At 36.1% G+C, this 26,179-nt stretch overlaps 1 protein-coding gene across 1 annotated transcript; it reads right to left on the reverse strand.

Moving 5' to 3' along the window:
- On the reverse strand, nucleotides 1–24,513 carry tmprss15 (transmembrane serine protease 15). Its single transcript, XM_051877509.1, has 25 exons — nucleotides 24,297–24,513; nucleotides 24,074–24,213; nucleotides 22,661–22,728; nucleotides 21,559–21,707; nucleotides 21,348–21,389; nucleotides 18,754–18,882; nucleotides 18,541–18,649; nucleotides 18,355–18,464; nucleotides 18,135–18,272; nucleotides 17,372–17,521; nucleotides 17,093–17,198; nucleotides 16,462–16,609; nucleotides 16,232–16,373; nucleotides 12,643–12,732; nucleotides 12,385–12,510; nucleotides 11,692–11,832; nucleotides 11,494–11,604; nucleotides 11,271–11,406; nucleotides 7,678–7,773; nucleotides 7,529–7,578; nucleotides 7,245–7,443; nucleotides 6,965–7,146; nucleotides 5,971–6,066; nucleotides 5,712–5,851; nucleotides 1–2,308 (listed from the first exon to the last, which is right to left on the reverse strand). Exons 1-25 carry the CDS (start codon nucleotides 24,415–24,417, stop codon nucleotides 2,129–2,131), a joined length of 3,099 nt encoding a protein of 1,032 aa, XP_051733469.1. The 5' UTR covers nucleotides 24,418–24,513; the 3' UTR covers nucleotides 1–2,128.
- Between the last annotated feature and the right edge of the window lie 1,666 nt (nucleotides 24,514–26,179).

The raw sequence follows: 26,179 nt of genomic DNA on the forward strand, positions 1-26,179 counted from the left end.
CTCCCCGATGTAGGCCAGGTTCAGCCACAGATGCCTCTCCGTGGCCACCATTGCTGCCATCGATTGACCGATCATGGCAGTGGTCTGTTTGGTGGCCCAGAGAGCAAGATATGTGGTGCGGCACAACTTTAAGCGTGATATAATTTTAAGGGGCTTAGATGGCAGAGTCTGAGCTTTCAGTGTCGATGTCCGCCCAGACACGAGATAGTTAGCAAACATCTCGTCAATCAATGGCATCGACACATACCCATATTCCCCCCCTCGACATTAGCAAAACTAGCCCGCTGATATCGATGAATTTGTGCAGAATATGGGTTCTTCCATGCCTTCTCGACCTCAGTATGCAGGTCAGGAAGGAATGGAAGGCTCACTGGAGCTGGAGCGTTATGGCCAGAGAGAAACCAATCGTCAAGCCGACTGCACGTGGTCTCTCTCCTAACGCTCTGCCATGGCAACTATAATTTGCCAGCAGCACGTTCCATAACCTCCAACAGCTGAGCATATGCAGGGCAGGGTGGCTGAGAGGATTCAGTATACTCACCCTCTCTATCCACCTCAGCCATCTCCTGCTCAGCTGGAAGAAAACTCGCTGTTGGACCTGAGGATGTAGATGACAACACATCCTCTCCCAGCAGCTCACTCTCATGAGCCGCCGAATTGCATGAGAGGTCTATACCCTTATCAAACTTTTCGGCGAGCTCCATCTGAGAGCCACATGATCTGAGTCTCTGCTCTGCCTCGGCACGACCGGGACCCGAATCATCAGGCCCAGATGCTGAACTCTCTTCCCTCGAGAAGAGAGCCAGATGAGAGCAGAGCGTTCTCAGAGGAAAATGCTCACAATTGGCACAGGCAGAGAACTTCCCATGCATGCTCTTCCCCCAGACAGTGAACGCACAGTTTGTGTGTATCATCCAGTGTCAAGTATCTCGGACACGGATCAACACACTTCCTAAACCGCCTGATTTTCTCTGTGCATTTCATACTGATTGCCAACGATAGCGCTTCACACATAATGGTCTCTGAAGAAGAAAACAGGATGACATGTTCTCTAGGTGCCCCTTATATACTTTTGGGTCGCACCATTATGATGTCATGGGCTGTCGCCGGTCAATATGAAATTGCCGTGATTTGATAAGTGTTTCAGACACCGGTTCACGCGGAGACATTCCCCATAGCGCTTGACGCATTGCAAGTTCCATTTCGCAAGAGAACAACTGACTCCAAGCACTACACAAAATGCTTACAAAATCTTTAACAATATATGATGTTTTATTAACAAAGTTTGGGAGGAGCAACGTTCAAATAATCTGACTAATTATCACATCATTTCAGCCAGCTGTCAACAATCAGTAATCAACATATCTACCCAATCAGCATGAGTGAAGGCCTATATATAAACACAGTCAACACACACATATTCTTTGACAGTTTTTTCAGCATGCCTCCACCACCCCGTCTCCTCATACTCGTCTGGTTACTTTTCTAACCAGAAATACGGGGGGAGTACTCTGGGTTCGGGCCAAATATCGAGCTCGGAACCCTCTCCTCAGACAGCACGCCAAATACACATACTATTACGCATACTATTTACTATGATTATTTGTAAGTGTGAACTCGTGAATTGAATAAAGGGTGAAGATAATTTTCCTAAGCTGGACATCATGTTATATTTAATATTATATTAATATTTTTTTAATTATAAGAAATATTTCTGCACTACTGCTATGTCACTAATTAAGTAAACTGATCTAGTGAACTCTTTTGTACAGGTGGGGCTGGACACCCCTCTAGCTCCGCCACTGTAAAACAACTGTAGCAAAATACATTTTATTTATTTAATACATTTATTTCAGTAAATAATTAAAATTCAAAACTTTATTTAATCACAAATTAATGTTAATGTTGTTATTTATATTTCAAAACTATTTATAATATCACATTTGGGTAGGCTGAATATTACTGACTGGTTACTAGCAAATACATTTTCCTCCATTATTCAGATTTACATTTTTTAGAAATGACAATAAAGTGCACAAATCACTTGGTGGTGATTACAATGTCCAGAAGCCTATTGAAATCAAGAAAACAATCAATTGAAGACATAACATCACTGCATACTAAATTATTATAGCCCTTTCCAGTCTGAATAGAGCCGTCGGTTCTCTACTACCCAGTCAATAAACTGACTGACGCGAGCATATGCTCCAGGCCGCTGGGGTCGTGCACAGCCGATACCAAAAGATGTCGCTCCTACAAGAACCCAATGGCCAGCCTCTTCACACATCAGTGGACCTCCAGAATCCCCCTGTCAAAAGCCCACAAAATATGCCAATACATTAAAAACAAATAACAATAATAATTTCCCTTTAATGATAAAAAATCTTTAACAAGTAATAAGCTAATATGTATGGAAGCTTTGCTGCGTCCGAAATCGCATACTGTCTGAGTAGATACTACATTTGAATTTGAACATACTTTGCGATCGTTAAAGAAGTATGTTCTACATAGTATGAATGTGGGTATTATGAATGAAATTCAGATGTAGTAATTCAGACGTTGTTTCCGTCATGTGACCTATCTCGTGACCATTCATAAATCCTCTCCTGTGGCCTAATGGGATAGTAAAGTGTCCATCGAATGCGCACTTCAGAATCTTGCCGAATCCGAGGATTTTTCGACTACTGTTTTTCGAATACTATGCATTCGGACTTACTACTTGTTTGGCGTTTTTTTCACATACTATATAGTAGGGAAGTATTTTATTTCAGACGCAGCCATTGTTTCTGCCACAGAATAAAAAAAAAAAAAAGGTAATTACAATTTTTTTTAAACTCACAATTGTCTTTTTCCTCACAATTGTGAGTTTACATCTTGCAAATTCTGACTTTATAACTCGCAACTACGAGCTTATGTCATAATTTTGATAAAAAAAGTCAGAATTGCAATTCTGCAGAATATTAATTCGCAATTCTGATTTTTTTTCTCGCAATTGCAAGACACGTTGATGTTTGTCATTAAAGAGTTAGTTCACCCAAAAATGAAATTTCTGTCATTAATTACTCACCCTCATGTCATCCTAAACCCGTAAGACCTTCGTTCATTTTCGGAACACAATTTAAGATATTTTTGATGAAATCCAAGGGTATCTGATCCACGGCAAGGACATTGCACCTTTTGAGGTCCAGAAAGGTACTAAAGACATCATTAAAACCATCAACATGACTGCAGTGGTTCAACCTTAATATTATGAAGTGACAAGAATACTTTTTGTGCAAAAAACAAAACAAAAATAACTTTATTCAACAAATTAGTCTGTCCCCTGTCATACTGCTACGCTATTGTCGTGCTACTGCTTTGGGTCGATGCAGTGGGAAACGCGGGTGAAATGAGCCACGACAAGGGGATTCGTTCACAGAGTTTACTGAACTTCTGCACAGATGTAAGTCACAGTTCACAGTGCACTCACCAACAGTATCGTTCATGAACACACACTTTGTATGAAACTGATGTGGCTGCTAGGTGCTCTTGCTCCGGCACAGGACAGCAGTTTTCCGACGTGCGATGAGCAGGCGAGCAACCCCAAAAACTAACTAAAGAAAAAACATAACTTTACGCTCTATACAAAAGAGTGCGTAACTGAACAACCAATAAGAGACTAGATCACAGAAAGGGTAACTAAAATACTTAAAGGGGCCATGTTCTCTTTTCTACACTATTTTCGTTGCAGAGCTTCAGTGTTTACGTCTGAACGGCGGCTCAGTATTGGCCGGCTCTGGTCACGTGAGCAGCACGACACATGCATGAGTCCGTGTACAGACATAAACACTGAAGCTCTGCAACGAAAATAGCGTAGCAGTATGGCGGGACAGACGAATTTGTTGAATAAAGTCGTTATTTTTGTTTTGTTTTTGCACACAAAAGTATTCTCGTCGCTTCATAACATTAAGGTTGAGCCACTGCAGTCATGTCAACGGTTTTAACGGGGTCTTTAGTACCTTTCTGGACCTCGAAAGGTACAGTGATGTTGTTGCATATGTGTGGATCAGATACCCTCGGATTTCATCAAAAATATCTTAATTTGTGTTTCGAAGACAAACAAAGGTCTTAAGGGTTTGGGACGACATGAGGGTGAGTACTTAATGAGAGAAATTTCATTTTTGGGTGAACTAACCCTTTAAAGTCAGAATTGCAAGTTATAAACTAGTATGCTAAAAAAGTGATAAAAAGTCGCAATTACTTTTTTATTTTTATTATTCTATTTTTTTTATTCCAGCACAAATCTGACTTTTTTCTTGCAATTATGAGTTTATATTTCACAATTCTGACTTTATTTCTCACAATAAACTCGCAATTGCTAGAAAAAAGTCAGAATTGTGAGTATATATGAGTCATGTTGATGTTTGTCAATCAAAAAAATTGTTTGTTCACTATTCTCGGTCTAATTAAAGGTGCCCTAGAATTGAAAATTGAATTTACCTTGGCATAGGTGAATAATAAGAGTTCTGTACATGGAAATGACATACAGTGAGTCTCAAACATCATTGTTGCCTCCTTCATATGTAAATCTCGTGCGTGAAAAACCCCACGGAAAAACAGGCGAATCTCAACATAACACCGACTGTGACGCAACAGTCGGGGTCATTAATATGTACGCCCCCAACTTTTATATATACCAGCCCATGTTCAAGGCAGTATTAACGTCGTGGAGCTGCACAGCTGAATCATCAGACATTCTGCAGGTATTGTGAAGCATGCAAGCAATGACAATAGCGAAAATGGCAGATGGATCGATAATAACTGTTCATGATACATGATATATTTAGTGATATTTGTAAATTGTCTTTCTAAATGTTTCGTTAGCATGTTGCTAATGTACTGTTAAATGTGGTTAAAGTTAACATTTTCTTACTGTATTCACAGAGACCAGAGCCATGTCGTTATTTTCATTTTTAAACGTTTGCAGTCTGTATAATTCATAAACGCATCTTCATTCTTTATAAATCTCTCCAAGTGTGTAGCTTTAGCCACGTTAGCTGTGTATCACTATCAAACTCATTCAGAATCGAATGTAAACATCCACAAAATACTTACATGATCTGATATGCTGCATCACCAACAGTTTGTAAAGATCCATTTTGAGAGTTATATTTGCTGTGTAAACAACTTCTGTAGTATTTATGCAATAATTAATAGAGTCGCGAGCTTGGGGGCGGGGAGCACGAGCATTTAATGGTGTACACGCACAGAATCAGCGCATTTTTAATCCCACCCCAAAACAGGCAGTTAAAACATGGTATAATAAAAAATCTATGCAGTGTTTTGAGCTGAAACTTCACAGACACATTCTGGGGACACCTTAGACTTATATTACATCTTGTGAAATATAGATTCTAGGGCACCTTTATAGCTGCAGTCCGTAACCGCTCTTGCGGTTAATAAACAAAATTGCATGCGTCTTGCTGAAGAACACTGTAGCCTAGTCTAAAATAGCCCAAATATAAACACTTATTATAGGCGTACTGTAATGATTCAGGATAGGACAAAAACACGGTTTGGAAAATGGATTCATGATGTACTTGCTCATTATATGAATTTTGTAAATTTTGGAAAAAAAAAAATTATGGATTGCAGCTTTAAATTAACAAAAGAAGAAAAGAAATATGAAAACTTATACTATGTACCTATAAAAAGTTAATATGTGTACACACCTTACAGGAGTCCACCCCACCCTCAGTATATCCAGCACACAGGATGCGGTCTGTAATGTTGTACTCAGGCAGCCATTCCTGACACTGTGTGTTGCTTAAAAGGGGCACAACAGCTTCCTGCAACACATTAGCTACGTCGCCTGGAGATCAAAAATAAACCGCTTATACACGACCATCCAAAAGCTTATAAACTCAAATCTGAGTTGGCTTCAAAAAAAAAAAAAACTTGCAATAAAATGCACAAATGTGTATATCTGACCACTTTCAGACAGCAGTCCCCAACCAGCAATAAAACACTTTCTCCCTTCTTCAATCTGTGCTCCAGGATCTGGTAGGCAGATGGGCTGAATGTAATCTGGAAGAAAAATCTTTTTAATGCTTGGCAGATAATTCCTTACAAATCTGACAACAAAATATGAACAAATCAGTCTAAAAATATATATCTGTAAGTAGTGGTGCAGCTAACAACTGCAAAAGCAGAAAACTTAAAAAGGTTTGAAATAAATTCCACAGAAAATGTCCAGGTCATATTTCACCCCAGAATCTAAAGGGGGGAAAAGTGTTTAAAATGTCATAATGTCATAAACAAAAGAAAAAAGATAAGGGGTCCCAAAAATAAGCTTTTTATTTATTTATTTATTAAATTATAATTTAGATTTTTTTTCTTTTTTATTTTTGGGTAAAATATAACTTTTAAAATATATTTCTGAAAAACATGTCCCCCCTCATTATGGCCACCATGTTGAGATCACATGACCATCCTATTATAGGACTGCAAAATGAATAAACCATGGATGACAAAGGAACCTACATGTACATTACCGTTCAAAAGTCTTATGTTCACGAAGACTACTTTTATTTGATCAAATACAGACAAAACAGTAATATATTGTGAAATATTATTACAATTTAAAAAATAACTATTTTCTATTTGAATATAATTTAAAATGTAATTTATTCATGTGATGCAAAGCTGAATTTTCAGCATCATTACTCCAGTCTACACTGTCACATGATCCTTCAGAAATCATTCTAATATGCTGATTTGCTGCTAAAGAAACATTTATTATTATCAATGTTGAAAACAGTTGTGCTGCTTAATATTTTTGTGAAACCATGATTTGTTTTTCATAGAATAACATTGATTTGAAATAGAAAACTTTTGTAGCTATAAAAGCCTATAGCATGCCTATAACTGAGTTTAACTGAGTAAAACCCAACATCTGTAGAAACAAAACTTTGTGTGTACATACCTGTGTAGCTGACAGGTGTCTGTAAATGCATTAGGGCAAAGTCAGACTCCTTTGTTATCCTGTTATAGCGCTTGTGCATGATAATCTGATCTATATAATGGATTTGTCTGTTAGGGTTATCCGTCCCAAACTGAGAGTGAAGACCCAACATAGCCGCCCAGTTTGACAGGTGAACGTTCTTTCTACAGGATCAAAATATCATTTAGTCTCTCAGTGTATGTTTTTTTACAGCTTCAACTACAATGGCAATATACTACCAAGAATGCTGAGCAGTGCTTACCCATAAACACAGTGTGCCGCGGTAATCAACCATTCCCTGTCAATCAAAGTGGCCCCGCATACATGGCGCCCGAGCCAGTGCAGAGACACTATCCATGGCCACGCCCCTTCCTGGGCATCCTGTCCTCCCACCACTCTGCCTGCTTGGTTTCCGTCCTCATTGGTCTCACTTTTTAAAGTTACTTTACGAACGCCACATGCTAAAACACATTGTACACAACAAGAGATGTTAGATTTTTGGTGATTTTAAGAGTGTTTGATCCAAGGAGTGGCTTTCAAACTTACGTTGATTGTTACAATGCAGTGACACGATCTTCTCACTGAGACATGTGTCACTTTAAAAAGACAAAAGAATTTGAAATGAGATTTTATAGGTCAATAAAAGGTTTTTGTTTTGTTTTTTTCAGGAAAAAAAAAACTATTTTATTGATTACCTTGGTTTCAGATCCAGTGAGTCATCGGCATTCACACTTACAGTGGTAAACGGACTATCACCATCCATAATGATGGAGTATGAGGCAATTCCTGACCTAGACACATCAACAAACATGATGTTATACAGTTTTTTCCTTATAGGTATTATTTGACAAACTATTTTAAGCTTATTCCAATAAAGCATGTAACATATTTGATGCACAAATTTCTAAGATACTAAGAAATCATCTACATGCCTGTCCAATGATTTACAGTTTATACTGTTTTATCAAGTAAAAGGCATTTTAGTATAATTTGAAAATGTCCCCCCTTCAGATTGTGGTACATACTGTATGTCTTTTTTCTGTGAAATCTTTACCGATTTTTATAAAGGAAATGTAAGAATAACCTTTATATGCTAGTAATATTTCAAGATAAACACTTACTGGACTGAAGCAAATTAGGTTTACTTGATTATCCACTAGGGGTGTGATGAGATCTCGTGACATTTCTCGTAGAGGTGGAAAGCTGTCTCGCGATATCACCATGATGGAGCGCGAGGGTGAAATTAGCATAGAATATTCCACCACTACGTTTCCAATACATTGCTTTTTTTCTGTTTTGCTTTTTTTATAGAAACAAAAAACATTAAATTCAGTTGGATAACGGCTGCTTCTATTGTAAACGTCTGCTCTGTTCATCCAGTACAAACTGCAGTCGCACACAGTGCTTGTGGAACAGAGCCTTAGTATCTGATAAATGTGTAATCTTGTAGAATGCACGCTCAGCACCGCTGCTCCCTATACACTAGGGCTTGGCAATTTTTCTGATTTTTTTCGATTAATTCGAATTTAATGTTTTGCCTCGATTTTATTATTTTTGAAATCGCGAAATCGCGATTTTGAATAAAAATGTTAGCAAGCGTTACAATTAGACATGTTGACAATACAGCAATGATAACCGTTAGGAGAAGAAAATTATCCGACTACATGATGGCGCCGGCGTACCTGATTAACCGCTCTCATGGGACGCTCTATGAATGTAGAACACATCACTATAGAGTACCTCAGAGATGACAAGTTTTTGTTGGCCAACCCGGAAGTTAGCGCCGCACGGGTTCCCTCGATCGAAAGCCTATGCATTTTTCCCATAGACTTTTGGAAAATCGCAAAAAATAAGCTCTGTGTTTAACAAAGGGTTATGACACTTACACGTTTTGTCTATCAAGATAATCTTTACAAGTTAACACAACATTTATACATTTTGAAGCCTAAATAAAGTCGTCAGATATAAAAAGCTAACAGTAGGCTATAGCACACCATGGTCGCGGATCAACGTCACCACCACCAATCTTTCTCAAACTTTATTTAAAAAACAACTTTATTTAAAAACATGCTCTCTGATTATGATCTGCGCTGTGTATGAATACTTATCCACTTTTTTATGAGAACTGCTGTCCAAATGTCCTGTTTGTCATGATGACGTCTAAAGTTCCCGCCAAAGGAAGTAGTCCCTTTTAGCAACTTGTTAGCAACCGCCGTTTTTAAGTAAATATTTAGAGGCTTTGTTAACCACAAACCTTATTTAGCGAATTAGACGATTTAGTAAAAACCCATTCAAAAAACCCATAGACTTTAGGGCGATGGAACCGGAAATCCTAAAATGCTAACTCGCTTCCGGGTTTTGCATACAAAAACTTGTTATCTCTGATGTACTCTATTCTTAAGCGGCTGTTCATTCAGGAATGCATTATTGCGTTATAAAAATGAGACGGACAGTGGAATGAGAAAAAAAGGCAAAGTTATTAAACGTGAGTTGAACTTTTTTTTTAACTTGACCGCCGTGTTTTTAGAATGCCGTTTCATGGGTGAGACACTGTAAAAGACGCGAGACACGAGTGCAACAGCCAAACATGTCCACCAAACATAAAAACAATAGGACAAATAGCGCAATGGAATGCAAAAACCTGTAAAGGACTACTACTGTATGTTTGATATTTCATGTTTACATGATGGTGACAGGCTGAAAGCTGCTGTTGTTTTCTGTTTTTACAAAGCATTTGCTGTTAATAATAGCCTATTACTGGTGTTATTTATTGCTATTACTTTTTGGCTAAGAAATATTTAGGATTTTTCTTATTTTATATCATTTCTGAGTATATAGGATGTATTTAAGATAAGTTTGTAAGGTGTTTAACAACATTTTGTTTGTTAACACCATGTTGATCACTTCATGTGTGGTGCACTTGGAATGGAACTTTTTTTAACCAGATTGTTAATAAAGAAATTGTTACTTGAATCATATTGTAGTTAAGTTGACTAGTTAAACAGTAAAAAAAAAAAAAAATCACCACTAAATCGTGAATTTTCGAGATTTTATTTTTTTGCCATATTGCCCAGCCCTACTATACACAGAGTGTGTGCAATCGAGAATTCGAAAGCGAAAGTAAAACGCAAGCTCCTTGATGCATGCAAATTAGGCTACATACAATAGCCTGTCTCCCAATATCAAACCTATCATAGGCTGGGCTGTGTAGTTGTAACCACCTCTTAGCTCTGGTCTCTGTTTGCACTTTGAATATTGAGAGAATACTTTGATTATGGTTGCACTTATTGTTGGCACTTAATAGGAATAAGAAAAACTGTTATTTAGTTGTTATTTATACTGTTTTTATTTCTGTTCAATTTTGGAAAGGAGTTCAATTAGGAGGTCACACACAGCCTCAATCAGAAGTTCTGGAAGCTCATGTACTGTAAGAAGAGACTCGTGTGAAGTACAGGAGAGAAGCCAGTCAGTTGAGTTTGTGACAAAACCTTTTACAGTGCTTGTATATTGTTGTCTTTCAGTGCATATGATAATTCATACTCAGAAAGTAGAAATGAAATTACATTCATTACAAGATGATTAGTTGAAACGTTTAAAAATGCACCTGCAGACTATTTTTAATTTTATCAGTGAGGATTTCTTAAAAATACTGTGCAAAATTCTTGTCTTGTGAACTCAATCTTGTGTCTCGTCTTGTGAGCTAAGTGTCTCATCACACCCCTATTATCCACACATCTTTTTTCTTTAGAAAAATCATGTTAAAATATGAGTATCAAATACTGTGTGATACATCAGGCTTTCGAGGAACATTTATTAGTTCATCTCTCAATCATCACTGCATTGCATTATATGTTTTGCCCCCCACAATAAAAGCTTTGACCACAAAACTAAGCATTTAAATATGATCTTACTAAGACATATTATTGTGAGATATAGAGTGACAACTGATATTTATATGCATTTTATGCAAGTGGTCTGATATACTGATCTCATTGATTTACATCAGAATTTCATCTTGCCATATAAACATCAGAAATTGCACTAAACTGCAAATATGATACTCAACAAACATGCGCTAATTTTTATGAATGTTTTCAAATACAACAGAAGAAAGAAACTCATACGCGTCTGGAACAACTTGAGGTATATTTATTTTTGAGTGAACTATCCCTTTAAGGTTAAAAAACAAGTTCAAAAATTTGATTTTTCTGACATTTTCTTTCATATGTCTGTCTTCACAGGGTTAATATTATAATATGCTAAATTTATTCAGTGGTTAAGTGTTTACCTGTAACCCAAGTAGCGGCAGAAGAAGTCCGATAGCTGAGAGGTCCAGAGGTCTTCAGCACACACCGTGTAAAGGTCATTCTGGACTTGAAGTCTCAGTCGTTCAGTTCCAGTTGCATTAGCTTTTATTAAATGCACTAAAATACAACAGAACCTGTGATCAACAGCATGAACAGCATGATTTGATTTGTGAGGTTTTGCTGTAGTTTAACTTGTTGATTTACCACAGTCGCCTTCATCTGAGCCATCAGAGCAGTTTTCTACCCCATCGCACACACTGGCACTGGACACACACGCTCCTGTGCTGCACTGAAACTGGCCAGTGGGACATGGATCTGCATATTCATAAGAATTTTTGCCGTTTCTTAGGCCATCTGCATGTTATTGTACCATTCTCATACAGTACAAAGAAGAAAACAAACCTGGTTGGCCAAGGTTAAGGCCTGTGCTAAAGTTGGCTAGAAAGCCTCTGTCATTCCCTGTTGTGTCTGTGGAAAACATGATGGTCATCTGAGAGGTTGTGGAAAAAAGATCCGGGAAGGAACGATCACCAGTTAGGACACCTTCAGTGATGAAACACATTACTCTATAAACTTTTGCAAAGTAGTATACATACATTTTTTTTTTATTGAAAAATGTATTGAAATACACACACACACACATATATATATATATTATATATATATATACACACACACACAAACGTCAAACCAAAATTTATTCAGACACCTTGAACATTTCATTCATTAATACAGTTTATTCACTATAGTAAAAAAAAATGGTAATAAAATATGACAAGATCTCAGAGTTAAACTGTGTCAGAAAAAATTAATCTTAATTATGTCAGATAACACTTAAGCAAAACATGGTCAGGCTAAAGTGTCAATAATTTTTGGTTCCAAATTTTTATCATTTTTTTCTGGTAGTCCACTGTATGAAGAATTTTTGGGTATAATATGTCACAGTTTACTTTATTTTTCTATCCTCACTTACATAAATGAACTATAGTGTCCTGCACCCACTAGTAAAAATATATCAAAAATGTCGGAATCATTTTTGGTTTGACTGTATATAGTAAATATATGTAAAGATTCATGTATTCCCAACAAAATTACCAAGCAACTCTGAATAGGGCTCCACTCCATCACGAATTTCCAAAACATCATAATCCATCTCTAAAGCAACGTCTTGAAAATGCAATTGTATATTCTGTCCTTCTTTAGCATGTAAAGTCCATGTACCTGACCAACATAAACCATAATAATCAAAACTTTAGGGGTGTAATTGTCCATTTTTTATTAGAATCTTCTATGAATTGTTCTGCATTCTTAATGATCATGGCTGAAAGTTAAATGAATCTTTTTAGTACTTACACATAGCATCGTGTCCATATCCATTGGGGTAGTTTGGAGAGTTGAATGTTGAGTTTGACTCATACAGGTCAAAGGGTCCGCCACAATCCACTATTACAAAACATTTAATATAATTACATAAATGTTACTCCTTTACAATTTTGTGCCAATAAAAATGGCATTTGCATGACTAAAACTTGTATAATATGCCCTTTTCACATGACGTCACTCAACTTTCGTTTTGAAGCGGATGGTGTATTCTTACTTCTGTCATCATGGTGGAATTCTTAGCCACTCAAATGGAGTATACCTATATATATATATAATATTTCTATATCTTCCTGCTTCCTTTAGTGACTCTTACACAGTGTTTGCTGTCTTTAATGCACATGTAGTTGATTAGATGTATTTGTCAGCATTTGTCAAAAAAACAGACGTTTCATACGTTTACATGTAGCAAAAGAAAGACTCTTCATTCCATAATTTATGTACTGCTTAATTCAGCGCCTGTATGTATAAGAATTAAGGTCAACATAATAAATTCTTTTTAAATACCAATAAAGTCTAGTTTTTTTTTTTTCAGCTTTATTTTTATAAACATGGCATATATATATATATATATATATATATATATATATATATATATATGTGTACACAGACTTTTAATGTCATAAAAACAGTCAAATAGATTAATCGTGATTAACTATATCTAACATAAAAGTTTGTGTATATATATATATATATATATACACACATATACACAGTATCTCACAGAAGTGAGTACACCCCTCACATTTTTGTAAATATTTTATTGTATCTTTTCATGTGACAACACTGAAGAAATGACACTTTGCTACAATGTAAAGTAGTGAGTGTACAGCTTGTATAACAGTGTAAATTTGCTGTCCCCTCAAAATAACTCAACACACAGCCATTAATGTCTAAACCGCTGGCCACAAAAGTGAGTACATCCCCAAGTGAAAATGTCCAAATTAGGCCCAATTAGCCATTTTCTCTCCCCGGTGTCATGTGACTCGTTAGTGTTACAAGGTCTCAGTTGTGAATGGGGAGCAGGTATGTTAAATTTGGTGTTATCGCTCTCACTCTCTCATACTGGTCACTGGAAGTTCAACATGGCACCTCCTGGCAAAGGACTCTCTGAGGATCTGAAAAAAAGAATTGTTGCTCTACATAAAGATGGCGTAGGCTATAAGAAGATTGCCAAGACCCTGAAACTGAGCTGCAGCACGGTGGCCAAGACCATACAGCAGTTTAACAGGACAGGTTCCACTCAGAACAGGCCTCGCCATGGTCGACCAAAGAAGTTGAGTGCACGTGCTCAGCGTCATATCCAGAGGTCGTGTTTGGGAAACAGACGTATGAGTGCTGCCAGCATTGCTGCAGAGGTTGAAGGGGTGGGGGGTCAGCCTGTCAGTACTCAAACCATACGCCGCACACTGCATCAAATTTGTCTGCATGGCTGTCGTCCCAGAAGGAAGCATCTTCTAAAGATTATGCACAAGAAAGCCCGCAAACAGTTTGCTGAAGACAAGCAGACTAAGGACATGGATTACTGGAACCATGTCCTGTGGTCTGATGAGACAGTATTCCAACATGATAACCTAATCCCTATTGAGCATCTGTGGGGCATCCTCAAACGGAAGGTGGAGGAGCGTAAGGTCTCTGACATCCACCAGCTCCGTGATGTCATCATGGAGGAGTGGAAGAGGACTCCAGTGGCAACCTGTGAAGCTCTGGTGAACTCCATGTCCAAGACGGTTAAGGCAGTGCTGGAAAATAATGGTGGCCACACAAAATATTGACACTTTGGGCCCAATTTGGACATTTTCACTTAGGGGTGTACTCACTTTTGTGGCCAGCGGTTTAGACATTAACAGCTGTGTGTTGAGTTATTTTGAGGGGACAGCAAATTTACACTGTTATAGAAGTTGTACAGTCACTACTTTACATTGTAGCAAAGTGTCATTTCTTCAGTGTTGTCACATGAAAAGATATAATAAAATATTTACAAAAATGCATGGGTGTACTCACTTCTGTGAGATACTGTATATATCTACACAGTTGATTGGTGACGAACATGATGCAGGGCAACAATCAGCTGCGTGATGGAGCCTACAGAATGCAGTTATATGCTGAGTGCAATATCACGAGTGCATTATCGCATGAGTGCTGTTTTACCTGTTTAGAGCCATTTACTTCCTGAATGAATGGATCAGCTGTTTGAATAAACTGATTTGAATAAATGAATTAATGACTTATTTAAACATTTACCACCACCTACTGGCAGCTTTAGTTTCTTATTTTGTTTTTTTTTTATTAAAAATAGTTTCATATTCCACTTTTTTTTTTTTTTTTTTTTAAACCCATTAAATGTATAGTTCACCCAAAAAATTAAAATTCTGTCATAATTTTTTTGATGTGATTTTTTAATTTGCGATTAATTAATCCCCACATCGTGTAATTAATTAGATAAAAAAAAATTATATATATATATATATATAGGTTCTTAAATCTGTTTGTATCATTCCACTTGAAGCGACTGTCCTGGCGGCTGAGCAAATTCACCGTATTTTACGTATACTTGTTGTACCACAAATGGAGTTTTTTTTAAAGCGAGAATATAGTTGTTTAGACCTGAAATATGTGATTCATATTTAATAATAGCACCTATTTTACAGATTCTTTAGACATTTTCGGAGATGCAAGCTGTTAAGTGCTCGTGTACCCGCTGAGAACAGCTTCATCTCGGCCAGTGCTTCGGGGATTTGCTGCTGGCTCTTATAGTGGTTAAAGATGAGATATAATTCATTTTGGGTACATAAAACAGGCAATCTTTGGTCTTATTAATCTATTACTTGTTCCTGAGCAAATTGAATTGGGCCATGTTATATTTAATAATTTAATATTAAGCTATTTAACTCACATCCTTTAGGGCACTGCTTTTGTATGTTTGACTGAATTGTACAATTGTGTTTATTTCCTATTGTCATTTATAATGGCTGTTCGTTGTTAATTTAAATATTGTTGTTCATTAAATAATAATTTATATAAATAATATGTTGCATTTGGTATTGAGAAAAGGTCCATTATTGCGTAATATGGATTGAGTGAAAGTTACATTAATACTCCATTAGATAGTGGCAAACTTTATGAATGAATGAGTCCGCCGCAAGAGACTTTTTGAACTGTTGTATAAACGCAATATCACACGAGCAGCCGTGATATATGGATGTATATCAGCACGCTGTGATTACCTAATCACAGCCGTGCAGATATACAGCCATATTGCACATGGCTACTTGTGTGATATTGCTCATATATACACACACACACACACACATATATATATATATATATATATACATAAAAACTTTTATGTTAGATGCGATTAATTACAATTAATCGTTTTGACAGCACTAATTATAAGTCTTACTCTTAACTTTTCCTTTCGTATTTCAAGTTGTTACTGCATTTTCCTGAGAAATGCGAAGGTCCTCCGGTGCGAAGGTAAGACTACAGAAACACTGCTTTACGGATAGGCAAAAGTTAACTGATGTCATTGTGAAAAGGGTCTATTGTTAGATCTTACCTGGTATGGGAGGGGGGGTGGTGGGAGAGGGGACAGGGGTTGGGTCAGGGGGGGCCTGTCCACAGGAACCGGGCACTATGCTGATGTCATCCAGGGCGATATCATTCAGAAGTCCCGCCTTCTTCTGTGCTTCAAAGACCACCTAAGAGACAAACAAAAAAGGCGAATGTATTTAATTACTTTAACCATTTAATGTTATGAAATTTAAGTTGATTTTTACATAAACTGACCACAGCATCTGCAGTGATGTTTAGTGTGGCTTGAGCATAGTTCCAGTTGTCACCATAGTTCCCTTCTTTCTGGAAGAGGACAGTGACTGATGACCCTTCCTCTTTTGTGACTGTCAGACGCCACACCTCCACCCCAAACATATGATACCTGAAAAGAGCACAGGTACATTCATCAAATGCTTACAGGTGAGTACAATCCCTTGAGAAAAAGAAGTACACCTCAGCTTACTTTTAAGGAGAGTACTTATTATGGAAATAATATAACTTTAAAAGAATATACTTAAGTGCAAATTGCTAAATGAATGATATTAAATATGGTAACTAACTTAATGTCATTTCTATTGAACTTGCATGTCATGTATTTAAATATACTGTATTTCTAATTACACATTTGTGATAATGATTAAGTTGCAATTCAGTACATATATTAACTTTAAATGTAATATCAAATAACACTACAGTTAAAATTAATATCAAGTACTTTACATGTGGTTTAAAAAAATAAGTGTACTTCTCCTATTGCATTTGGGTCTGTTTGTGACCCAAAAGTAATCTGTGTTTTTTTTATTAAATTGTAATTATGCACGTATAAGCTGAATGTTTCCAAACGTTACCCCTAATAAAAACTAACCAGAATTGCAGACACATCGATTCCTTTGCAGGAGTCAGAGGAAGACTGTAGATACGGAATTTTTTTTCCCAACTTCCAGGAGACCGAGGGGTCACAATGTAGTACCCTATGAGAGCAAAATCTGTTAAGTGCAGTACATCAGGTGTGTATATAGTAAAAGTAACATCAATCATCAATCAAAGTATAATAAAACATTAGATAGAATACATTTTTGAGTATTTGCTAACTGCAGATAAATTTGATGTACAATCTTTAATAGCAGCGTGTATTAAATGGCACCTGACTGGTTGCCCAGTGTGTGATCAAAGTTCGGGCCAGTGTCTGATGGAAGAGTAGCGCCTTGTGCTCGAATCCAGTCGCCATCGTCATCAAATTCTTGCCTCCAGAGACAGAAGTTCTCTTCAAACGAACAGCTTATCTTGTCTTCATCTACCAAAGACCATAGAGTTCAATAAAAACTTGACTTTTCACTAATAAATTTGAATATGATTTGAAAAAAAAAAAAAAAAAAACTGAAATAAAGTTAACATTCTTGCACTTCATGTTCCATTGTGCTTAAGTCAATTGGTTTTTTTTTTATGTGTTTTTGCCATAAATAATGTTTGTGGTTAAAACAAGATCAATATATAGAGATGTCGGAAGCTTAGTGATGGTGACGTTGAAGTCATGTGTACTTCGTTTAAGGCCTACATTTAGCTTTTACTTCTGCCGATTGTATTTAGGCTTCAAAATTCAGTAGTGTTCATTTGTGAAATTTATCTAAATGAGCAGAATGTGTAAGAATCAAACTTCTCTCAGTCACACAGAGCTTATTTTCTGCAATAATCCAAAAGCCATTGGAAGTATCCTATGGGGTTTTTGTCAAGAAAACCAGGGTGATGCTAATTTCCGGGTTGGCCAACAAAAATACATCATCACTTCAGCGCTCCATATGCCTCTGAATAAGCTATTTTCACACCATTATTGTGTCGAACCTTCCATAATTGTTCAAATAACATTGATTCAATGGCAGGTATGGTATTTTTGGGAAATCAATACCCACTAGAGAGCTCACTGATGTTCTTTGCCATGTAAGTAGCATTGAAGCCTTGTAAGTTGTTGCTGTAGTCTGCGTAAAATTCAACAGTGGCTTCATGAGATAATAGCCAGATGTCCCCAGGTGACGTTCCTGAGAGAGAGACTGAAAGACACAATCTGATGTCAAGACACGACTTTAGAAGTCCAAAATGTTAATGTAATACGGTTTGATTTTCGAATCTCACATGCCAGTGTTTTCATAGGGCCAGTGCCCTCATATAGCTCCAGAACATCAATATCTTGCTCTGTTTGGAAAGTGTGAAAGGCTATTTTTATGGCCAAGCCCTCAGTCACTCTGTGGGTGAAATGAAAGACTGTATGAGTTGATGAAATTTCAAAGTATGTCTAGATGTGTCTGATTATTGTATTACCGTATGATCCAACTGCAGGATGTGGGATTGTCATAGACCTCTGGAAAGTTTTTAGAGTGGAAGGATCCAGTCGGACCAAGCAGGAGAAACTGACCATCACACACTGTTGCTATGGAGCATGAAAGACATTTAATACTTCGCAGTAAGTGCATATTTTCAAAGTAAATACCAATATTGTAAATAAAACATATTAAAAGAGTCATAAATACATACCACAGACACTCTGACTCTCATCTGAGTCATCAGAGCAGTTTTGTATTCCATCACAGAAGTCAGTTTGAGGAATACATGTTGTACCGTCAGCACATGCCTTCTGCCCATCTGGACAATTCACTGGAGTGACTGACAGAGGACACACAACTATTACCATTCCAGCCAACAAGTAGAAAAACATTCACTTTTTATCCAAATCTGTCATTTTCTGTCACAAAGGTTGTTAATTAAATGCAGATACACTACCGTTCTAAACTTAAGGGTAGGTCAGAATTTTAAAATGTTTTTGAATAAGTCTCCTATTCTCTTATGCTGTTATTTGATCATAAATACTGTAAAAACAGTAACATTATGCATATATGAATAACATTTAAAATAACTGTTTTCTATTTTAATGTATTTTAAAATGTAATTTATTCTTATGATGGATGATTTTTCAGTCTTCAGTGTCACATGATCCTTCAGAAACCATTCTAATGTGCTGATTTGCTGCTCAAGAAACATTTCTCATTATTAATGTTGAAAACAGTTTTGCTGCTTAATCATTTTGAGGAAACCATGATACATTTTTTTTTTTCAGGATTCTATTTCTTACTGTTACTTTTGATCAAATTAATGCAAACTTGCTGAATAAAAGTATTAATTTCTTTTAAAATAAATGAATGAACTAGGGCTGTCAATAGATTAATATTTTTAATTCGCGATTAATCGCGCACTTATCGTGAAATTAAGCATACACCATTTATCTTGTTTAACACGTCCATTTTGCCATCATTGCCTATATCCAGCAAAGTAAACTATCAGACTGAAGTGTGATTCTCACAAAAGTGTATTTTTCAGCTTTTTTCAAGGTAAATTTAGATGTCTTTCCAAAAAAGGACACCAAATAACCAAATATTTTTTCATATAATTCATACATTTATGTACACCAAAGCACCCATGGAAAAAAAAAAAAAAAAAAATCACAGCAAAAAAACGTTTCAGAATTCACAGTGTATAGTATGTTTGTGCAACAGCAAAGAGCTTGTTTACATTTTAGACAAGTCAAGTTGCGATACTGAACAGGACCACATGGAGATGCCAAAAAACCTAAACTGCATATATACGAAGTAGCGACATACACAGGACAAATCCAAACATTATCCTGAATGTGTTAAAACAACGTGAATGTACTGAAATGTGTCTGTGCATAAATACAATGTGTGATCAGTGCGTCGAGAGCGCGCTCATACATGATTTCTTTGCCCATAAATATAACGGACTCACGCGTGCTTAATGTACGACTCCTGTATGTCACCGCAATCATCTTTACTTTGATTGCAATCCTCATCCATCAAAACTTTCATAGCAAGAAGCAGGTTTGCTTTATCCAGCCGAGAAACATAGTTTTCATATCATCTGGCCATACAGCGGTGGGATGTTTCTACGTTCCTTTCAGACAGGAACAGCGTGATGCGAGAGGGCTCGCGCTCTTTAGATACAGTGACACAATATGACAGCGCGTTTGTGTTTTAAAGCGAAACAAACACTGGAATGAATAACTCTCTCTGCCATCTCTGATATAATCAGCATGGACTTTAAGATCATCTAACTGCGTGACGTAAATTACGTTATGACGCAATTTCACATCCTTCCGTAATTTTTTTTTTTTTGCGTTAAATATGCGTTAAATTATTTTAAGGCATAAAGGATTTTGAATTAATAGCATGCGTTAACGCGTTAACATTGACAGCCCTAGAATGAACCCAAACTTTTGAACAGAATATATACACTGACATGAAATTCTTGTTGACATACCTGCGGTGTGACATGCTAGCCTATACTTCATAGCATTTTTCTATTTTTTATGGAAGCTTGTTTTTGCCACAGAAATATTTTTTTAAAGATAATTGCGACTTTTTATCTCACAATACTGACTTTTTATCTCACAATAGCGAATTCACATCTCGCAATTCTGACTTTTTTCCTCAGAATTCCGAGTTAAAAAGACAGAATTGGGGAACATAAACTCACAAATCTGACTTTTTTCTTGCAATTGCGAGTTTGAAACTTTTTTTTCTGACTTTATTTCTCAGATTTGCAAGCTTATCTCACAAGAACTTTATATCATGCAATTCTGACATTATAACTCGCAACTGCAAGTTTATATCACAATTCTGAGGAAAAAAGTCAGAATTGTGAGATAAAAAGTTGCAATTACCTTTTTTATTTTTTATTCAGTGGCAGAAACAAGCTTCCATAATTTTGCAGCTTTAATAAGCTCAAAATAATTAAGACATTACATTGAATTTACACATTTGAATTGTGTAAAATTCATTTGTTACACTGAAGGGCCATTTAAAATGGCAAAAAGGTGATTAGCAATTGTGAAAATGTATTCACATGTTCCCTTATACATTCATACTAATTCATTTTAAACATTTTGATGTTGATCAAAAAAAAAAGAAAAAATTCATGGACTTTTATATTACATTTTATATTAAAGAAATGACACTTTTTCCCTGACATGAAGTCTGTCACTGTTACCATGTCATGATGAGTGACCTCACAGCACACACTGCAACAGCAGCAATAAAATCTAAACCATATCCCACCTGGTTTTGTTGCAGATGCTGTCTGGGTTGTAGTTGGTTTATCTGAGGGTATAAGACATTTTATACAATCAAATGAATTGTTAAACAATCAACTCAATCAAATTAATTGCCTATATTCAATTAGCTAATTAAATTAAGACTACAAGGTCACATGGAGATTTTCAGATGACTATGAAATGTCTTGATAGATATGTCTTGATATTGATATTACCTGAGACCTGCACACTGCCAGTGTCAATTACAAGGCCATCATTTCCACCTTCACTCTGCTGTAAACCATCTACTAACTGTTCCTGCACCGTCTCAGAATCTAGAACGCCATGGAAGAGGACATCAAAGTGCACAACCACACTGCCTTCGCTGAGGACAACAGGAGAAAAACAGAGATTTTATGCAATGTGTTACAGACAATGACACTGCAAAAATCATATACATTTACTTGAGAAGCACTTATCCAGAATCGCTATAGTACGCCTATAAAATCCAGATTATTGTAGAGTTGTAGGTGTAGAGTTACTTGAATGTAACTCTACACCCTTGCCTCATTTTGTATACGCGGATTCATGAATATGCAAATTACACCACTTAATCACACCAGTTCAGAATACCTGATCCATGATGGCATGATGGCAAGTGGAAATACTGGTTTAATTCAGCCGTATATGTTTGAACCAGAAACTGATTCAGAAGAAGGAGAGGAAGAGTGAATTATACAGGCTCGTCTACAGGTTGATGTATCAGAATGGTAATGCGTTTTATGTATCGCTCTCTACAACGTCGGACACATAACGGTAATTGATAAGCTTTTGCTTGAGCATATGGTTCATCATAACATCGTAATATACATCACATAAATAATTCACCTGCTATATTGCCAGATGTACCTGATTTTTCATATCAACAGAAAAATATACTGCTATAACCTGGCAGACCCCCCTGCTTCACAACATAGTTAATGATATGCTAAAATCCACTGGTACATTGACAGGATTGGTTACAACGCATTCGTGATGTAGAGGACGGGGCGATTTCAAACCGCGTTTTTGAGACTGTCTTTGGTTCACTGCAGTTTTAAAGAGAAAATACTCAGCAATGGTGTTGACTGCACATGGTTGGTCTTAAAGCATATTAAAACACCACATAGACATATAAACAACATTAAAAACTTGATTTTCACTTAGTGTCATTGTTTTGTCTCAAGATGCACACCAGTAATGTTTTTTTTCTAAGGCACATTTATAAAAAGCTACTTAAATGTCCTAATTGAACTAAGGCCCAATCCCTGTCTGTGAAAACAGGACATAAAGTCTTACCTGAATTCACTGACCTTGGAACTTCTGAACTGCTCTTTAAGGGAAGTAAGACTGTAGGCTTCACTGATCTGCAAGCAGGCAGGAATACACAGAGAACACAAAATCTGCTTTATCACACTAAAATACTGATATGAAATAGTAATGATGTTAGTCAGCCAACAACTTACAGAATTAAATGGTATGTAACATAACACTATATACAAACGTTAGTCACATCTGCTGCCTTGAAGTTTGATTTGCATATAGATTCACATAATATAGATAGTTGTATAATATGCTCACATTTAAAATGATATTTTACATGATAAAGCTTATTAAGTACTATTAACATTTTTATATTCACATTGTGGCATTTTCATGACAATTAGGCACAATTAATTCTAATGTATGTAATGCATCAATATGTTTTTGCCATTCCCTTTATTTTTTATCAATGATGATTTTCCTTATTAACTTTATAAAGCAATTTCGACTGTAAACAATTAATGTAATGTTATCATTAAAGGTATAGTTCACCCAAAAATGAAAATTCTGTCATCATTTACTCACCCTCAAGTTGTTCCAAACCTGTATGAATTTCTTTCTTCTGCTGAACACAAAACAAGATATTTTGAAGAATATGCTTAACCAAACAGTTGATGGACTCCATTGACTTAGTATGGGGGAAAAATACTATGGAAGTCAATGGGGCCCATCAATATCTTCTTTTGTGTTCAATAGAAGAAAGAAATTCTTACAGGTTTGGAACAACTTGATGGTGAGTAAATGATGACAGAATTTTCTTTTTTTGGGTGAACTATCCCTTTAAAAGTGTCTTAAAGGTTTTACAACAAATATGACACCTATCCCATGATTTGTAAATTAATTTATGGTGATTTCATATTCCAGTAATTGTACAAAAATGTTTTAGTTGTCATGTAAATAATGTCACAATGCAAACATTTGCTACAATAAATAAATAAATAAAATAAATTAATAAATTATATATATATATATATATATATATATATATATATATATATTTCTCTTAAATAAGGGGTAAAATGTGACCTAAACATGTTTTGACATGCTTCATGATTCATTCAATGAAATAAAGTATTAGTTCACCCAAAAATGAAGATGCCGTCACCATTTACTCACAGTCATGTTATTCAAAAACTGTATGACTGATTTTCTTCTGTGGAACAGAAAAGCAGATGTTAGGCAGAATGAATGTCTCAGTCAACTTTCACTTTAATTGTGTGGACAGTAAATGATGAGAGTGTCATTCTGCCTAACATCTGCTTTCACAGAAGAAATAAAGTCATATGGGTTTGGACCGACATGAGGCTGAGTAATTTGTATTATTGTGTGAACTGTTTTTTAAACTTTCCAGGAATAATAATTTTGAAATAAATGGCTAATATACTGTACCTTCTGCTCAGTGTCATATGCCAGAGCTTTAAACTGTGAGCTGTTTTTGTTCAGGAGCTCCTCTGTGAAAACAGTTCCATTCGAGATGACGAGTCTCCCAGTGAACTCAGAGCCTGTTTCATCTCCTTCGCCAACTATAGCTAAAAAAATGAAACAAGAGTCACTACAGAACATCATAAGTATTCAGTATTATTCATCTGAAATGGAAGTAACAGTCTCATACCTTTGTTGTCCAGTGCGAGCGAAGTGACGACAATTAGTCCCACACAAACCGCAAACAGCAAAACAACCAGTGTTATGAGCAGAATCTCCGTGGACGACAAACGGCAAACTCTTCTAGCCATTTTATAGACAAGTGACTGACTTATGAAGACTCAACAAACACTTTTGTTCAGATGACAAACCTCCTGCATGTTACTGGAAAGTCAGAGGTGACACTGGCTTCTAGAGCTTCTAATATCTCACATTTTTGCTTTTGTCACTGTTATATAGCCTAGCAATAAATTTTTATTGAACAATAACTAATATTGTTGATTAGAGTACCATTTTATCAGCTATACCAGAAAACGTCAAACAAAAGGGAGGAGGCAGGACTGTAAGATGCAAAGCAAGGATATAAATGGAAGTTGGAGGCAAAAATATAAAGTTCAAACACTTTGACTTTTTCATTTTTCATTTTCAACGACCGTCAAATCATACCTCTAGATTTCCACAATACAAATGTATTCCAGTAGGAAGAATAACCATGTGCTGTGAAAACTGCCCACCCAACTGAACCTTCAGGAAGAATCCTGAAGTATTTCATTATTAAATAGTATTCCATTATTTAAAAAAAAAAATACAGTCAAAAACAGTAATATTGTCAATTACTATTAAATTTTGTTTATTATGTTTGAAATAGTATTGTTTAAAATAATTTTTATACATAAAAAAATACACACAAACACACACATACATATATATATATATATATTAAAGGATTTCATTATTATTATTATTATATTATTAAGAATAAGAAAAAAGTTTCATTATTCAAAAATACAGTCAAAAAAACAGTAATATTGTCAATTATTACTGTTTAAAAGAGTATTAAATTTGAAATATATCACTCATCATGACATGGTAACCAAAATATTAACATAATAAATAAAGTTCCTAATAAAATAATTATATATATATATATATATATATATATATATATATATATATATATATATATATATATATATATATATATACACACACACACAGTATCTCACAGAAGTGAGTACACCCCTCACTTTTTTGTAAATATTTTATTATATCTTTTCATGTGACAACACTAAAGAAATGACACTTTGCTACAATGTAATGTAGTGAGTGCACAGCTTGTATAACAGTGTAAATTTGTAATAAGTGAGTACACCCCTAAGTAAAAATGTCCAAATTGGGCCCAATTAGCCATTTTCTTTCCCCGGTGTCATGTGACTTGTTAGTGTTACAAGGTTTCAGGTGTGAATGGGGAGCAGGTGTGTTAAATTTGGTGTTATTGCTCTCACTCTCTCATACTGGTCACTGGAAGTTCAACATGGCACCTCATGGCAAAGAACTCTCTGAGGATCTGAAAAAAAGAATTGTTGCTCTACATAAAGATGGCGTAGGCTATAAGAAGATTGCCAAGACCCTGAAACTGAGCTGCAGCACGGTGGCCAAGACCATACAGCAGTTTAACAGGACAGGTTCCACTCAGAACAGGCCTCGCCATGGTCGACCAAAGAAGTTGAGTGCAAGTGCTCAGCGTCATATCAAGAGGTTGTTTTTGGGAAATAGACGTATGAGTGCTGCCAGCATTGCTGCAGAGGTTGAAGGGGTGGGGGGTCAGCCTGTCAGTGCTCAGACTATATGCTGCACACTGCATCAAATTGGTCTGCATGGCTGTCGTCCCAGAGGGAAGCCTCTTCTAAAAATGATGCACAAGAAAGCCCGCAAACAGTTTGCTGAAGACAAGCAGACTAAGGACATGGATTACTGGAACCGTGTGGTCTGATGAGACCAAGATAAACTTATTTGGTTCAGATGGTGTCAAGCGTGTGTGGCGGCAACCAGGTGAGGAGTACAAAGACAAGT

Source organism: Ctenopharyngodon idella, chromosome 21 (assembly GCF_019924925.1).
Source record: "Ctenopharyngodon idella isolate HZGC_01 chromosome 21, HZGC01, whole genome shotgun sequence".
Lineage (NCBI taxonomy): Eukaryota > Metazoa > Chordata > Actinopteri > Cypriniformes > Xenocyprididae > Ctenopharyngodon > Ctenopharyngodon idella.

Coding starts and splice junctions, on each gene's coding strand:
- tmprss15 (XM_051877509.1), bottom strand. CDS start 24,417: ATGGCTAGAAGAGTTTGCCGTTTGTCGTCCACGGAGATTCTGCTCATA. Junction 16,374..16,461: donor ACATCACTGCAGATGCTGTG/GTCAGTTTATGT, acceptor TTTGTCTCTTAG/GTGGTCTTTGAAGCACAGAA. Junction 11,407..11,493: donor CTCAGATGAAGGCGACTGTG/GTAAATCAACAA, acceptor GTTGTATTTTAG/TGCATTTAATAAAAGCTAAT.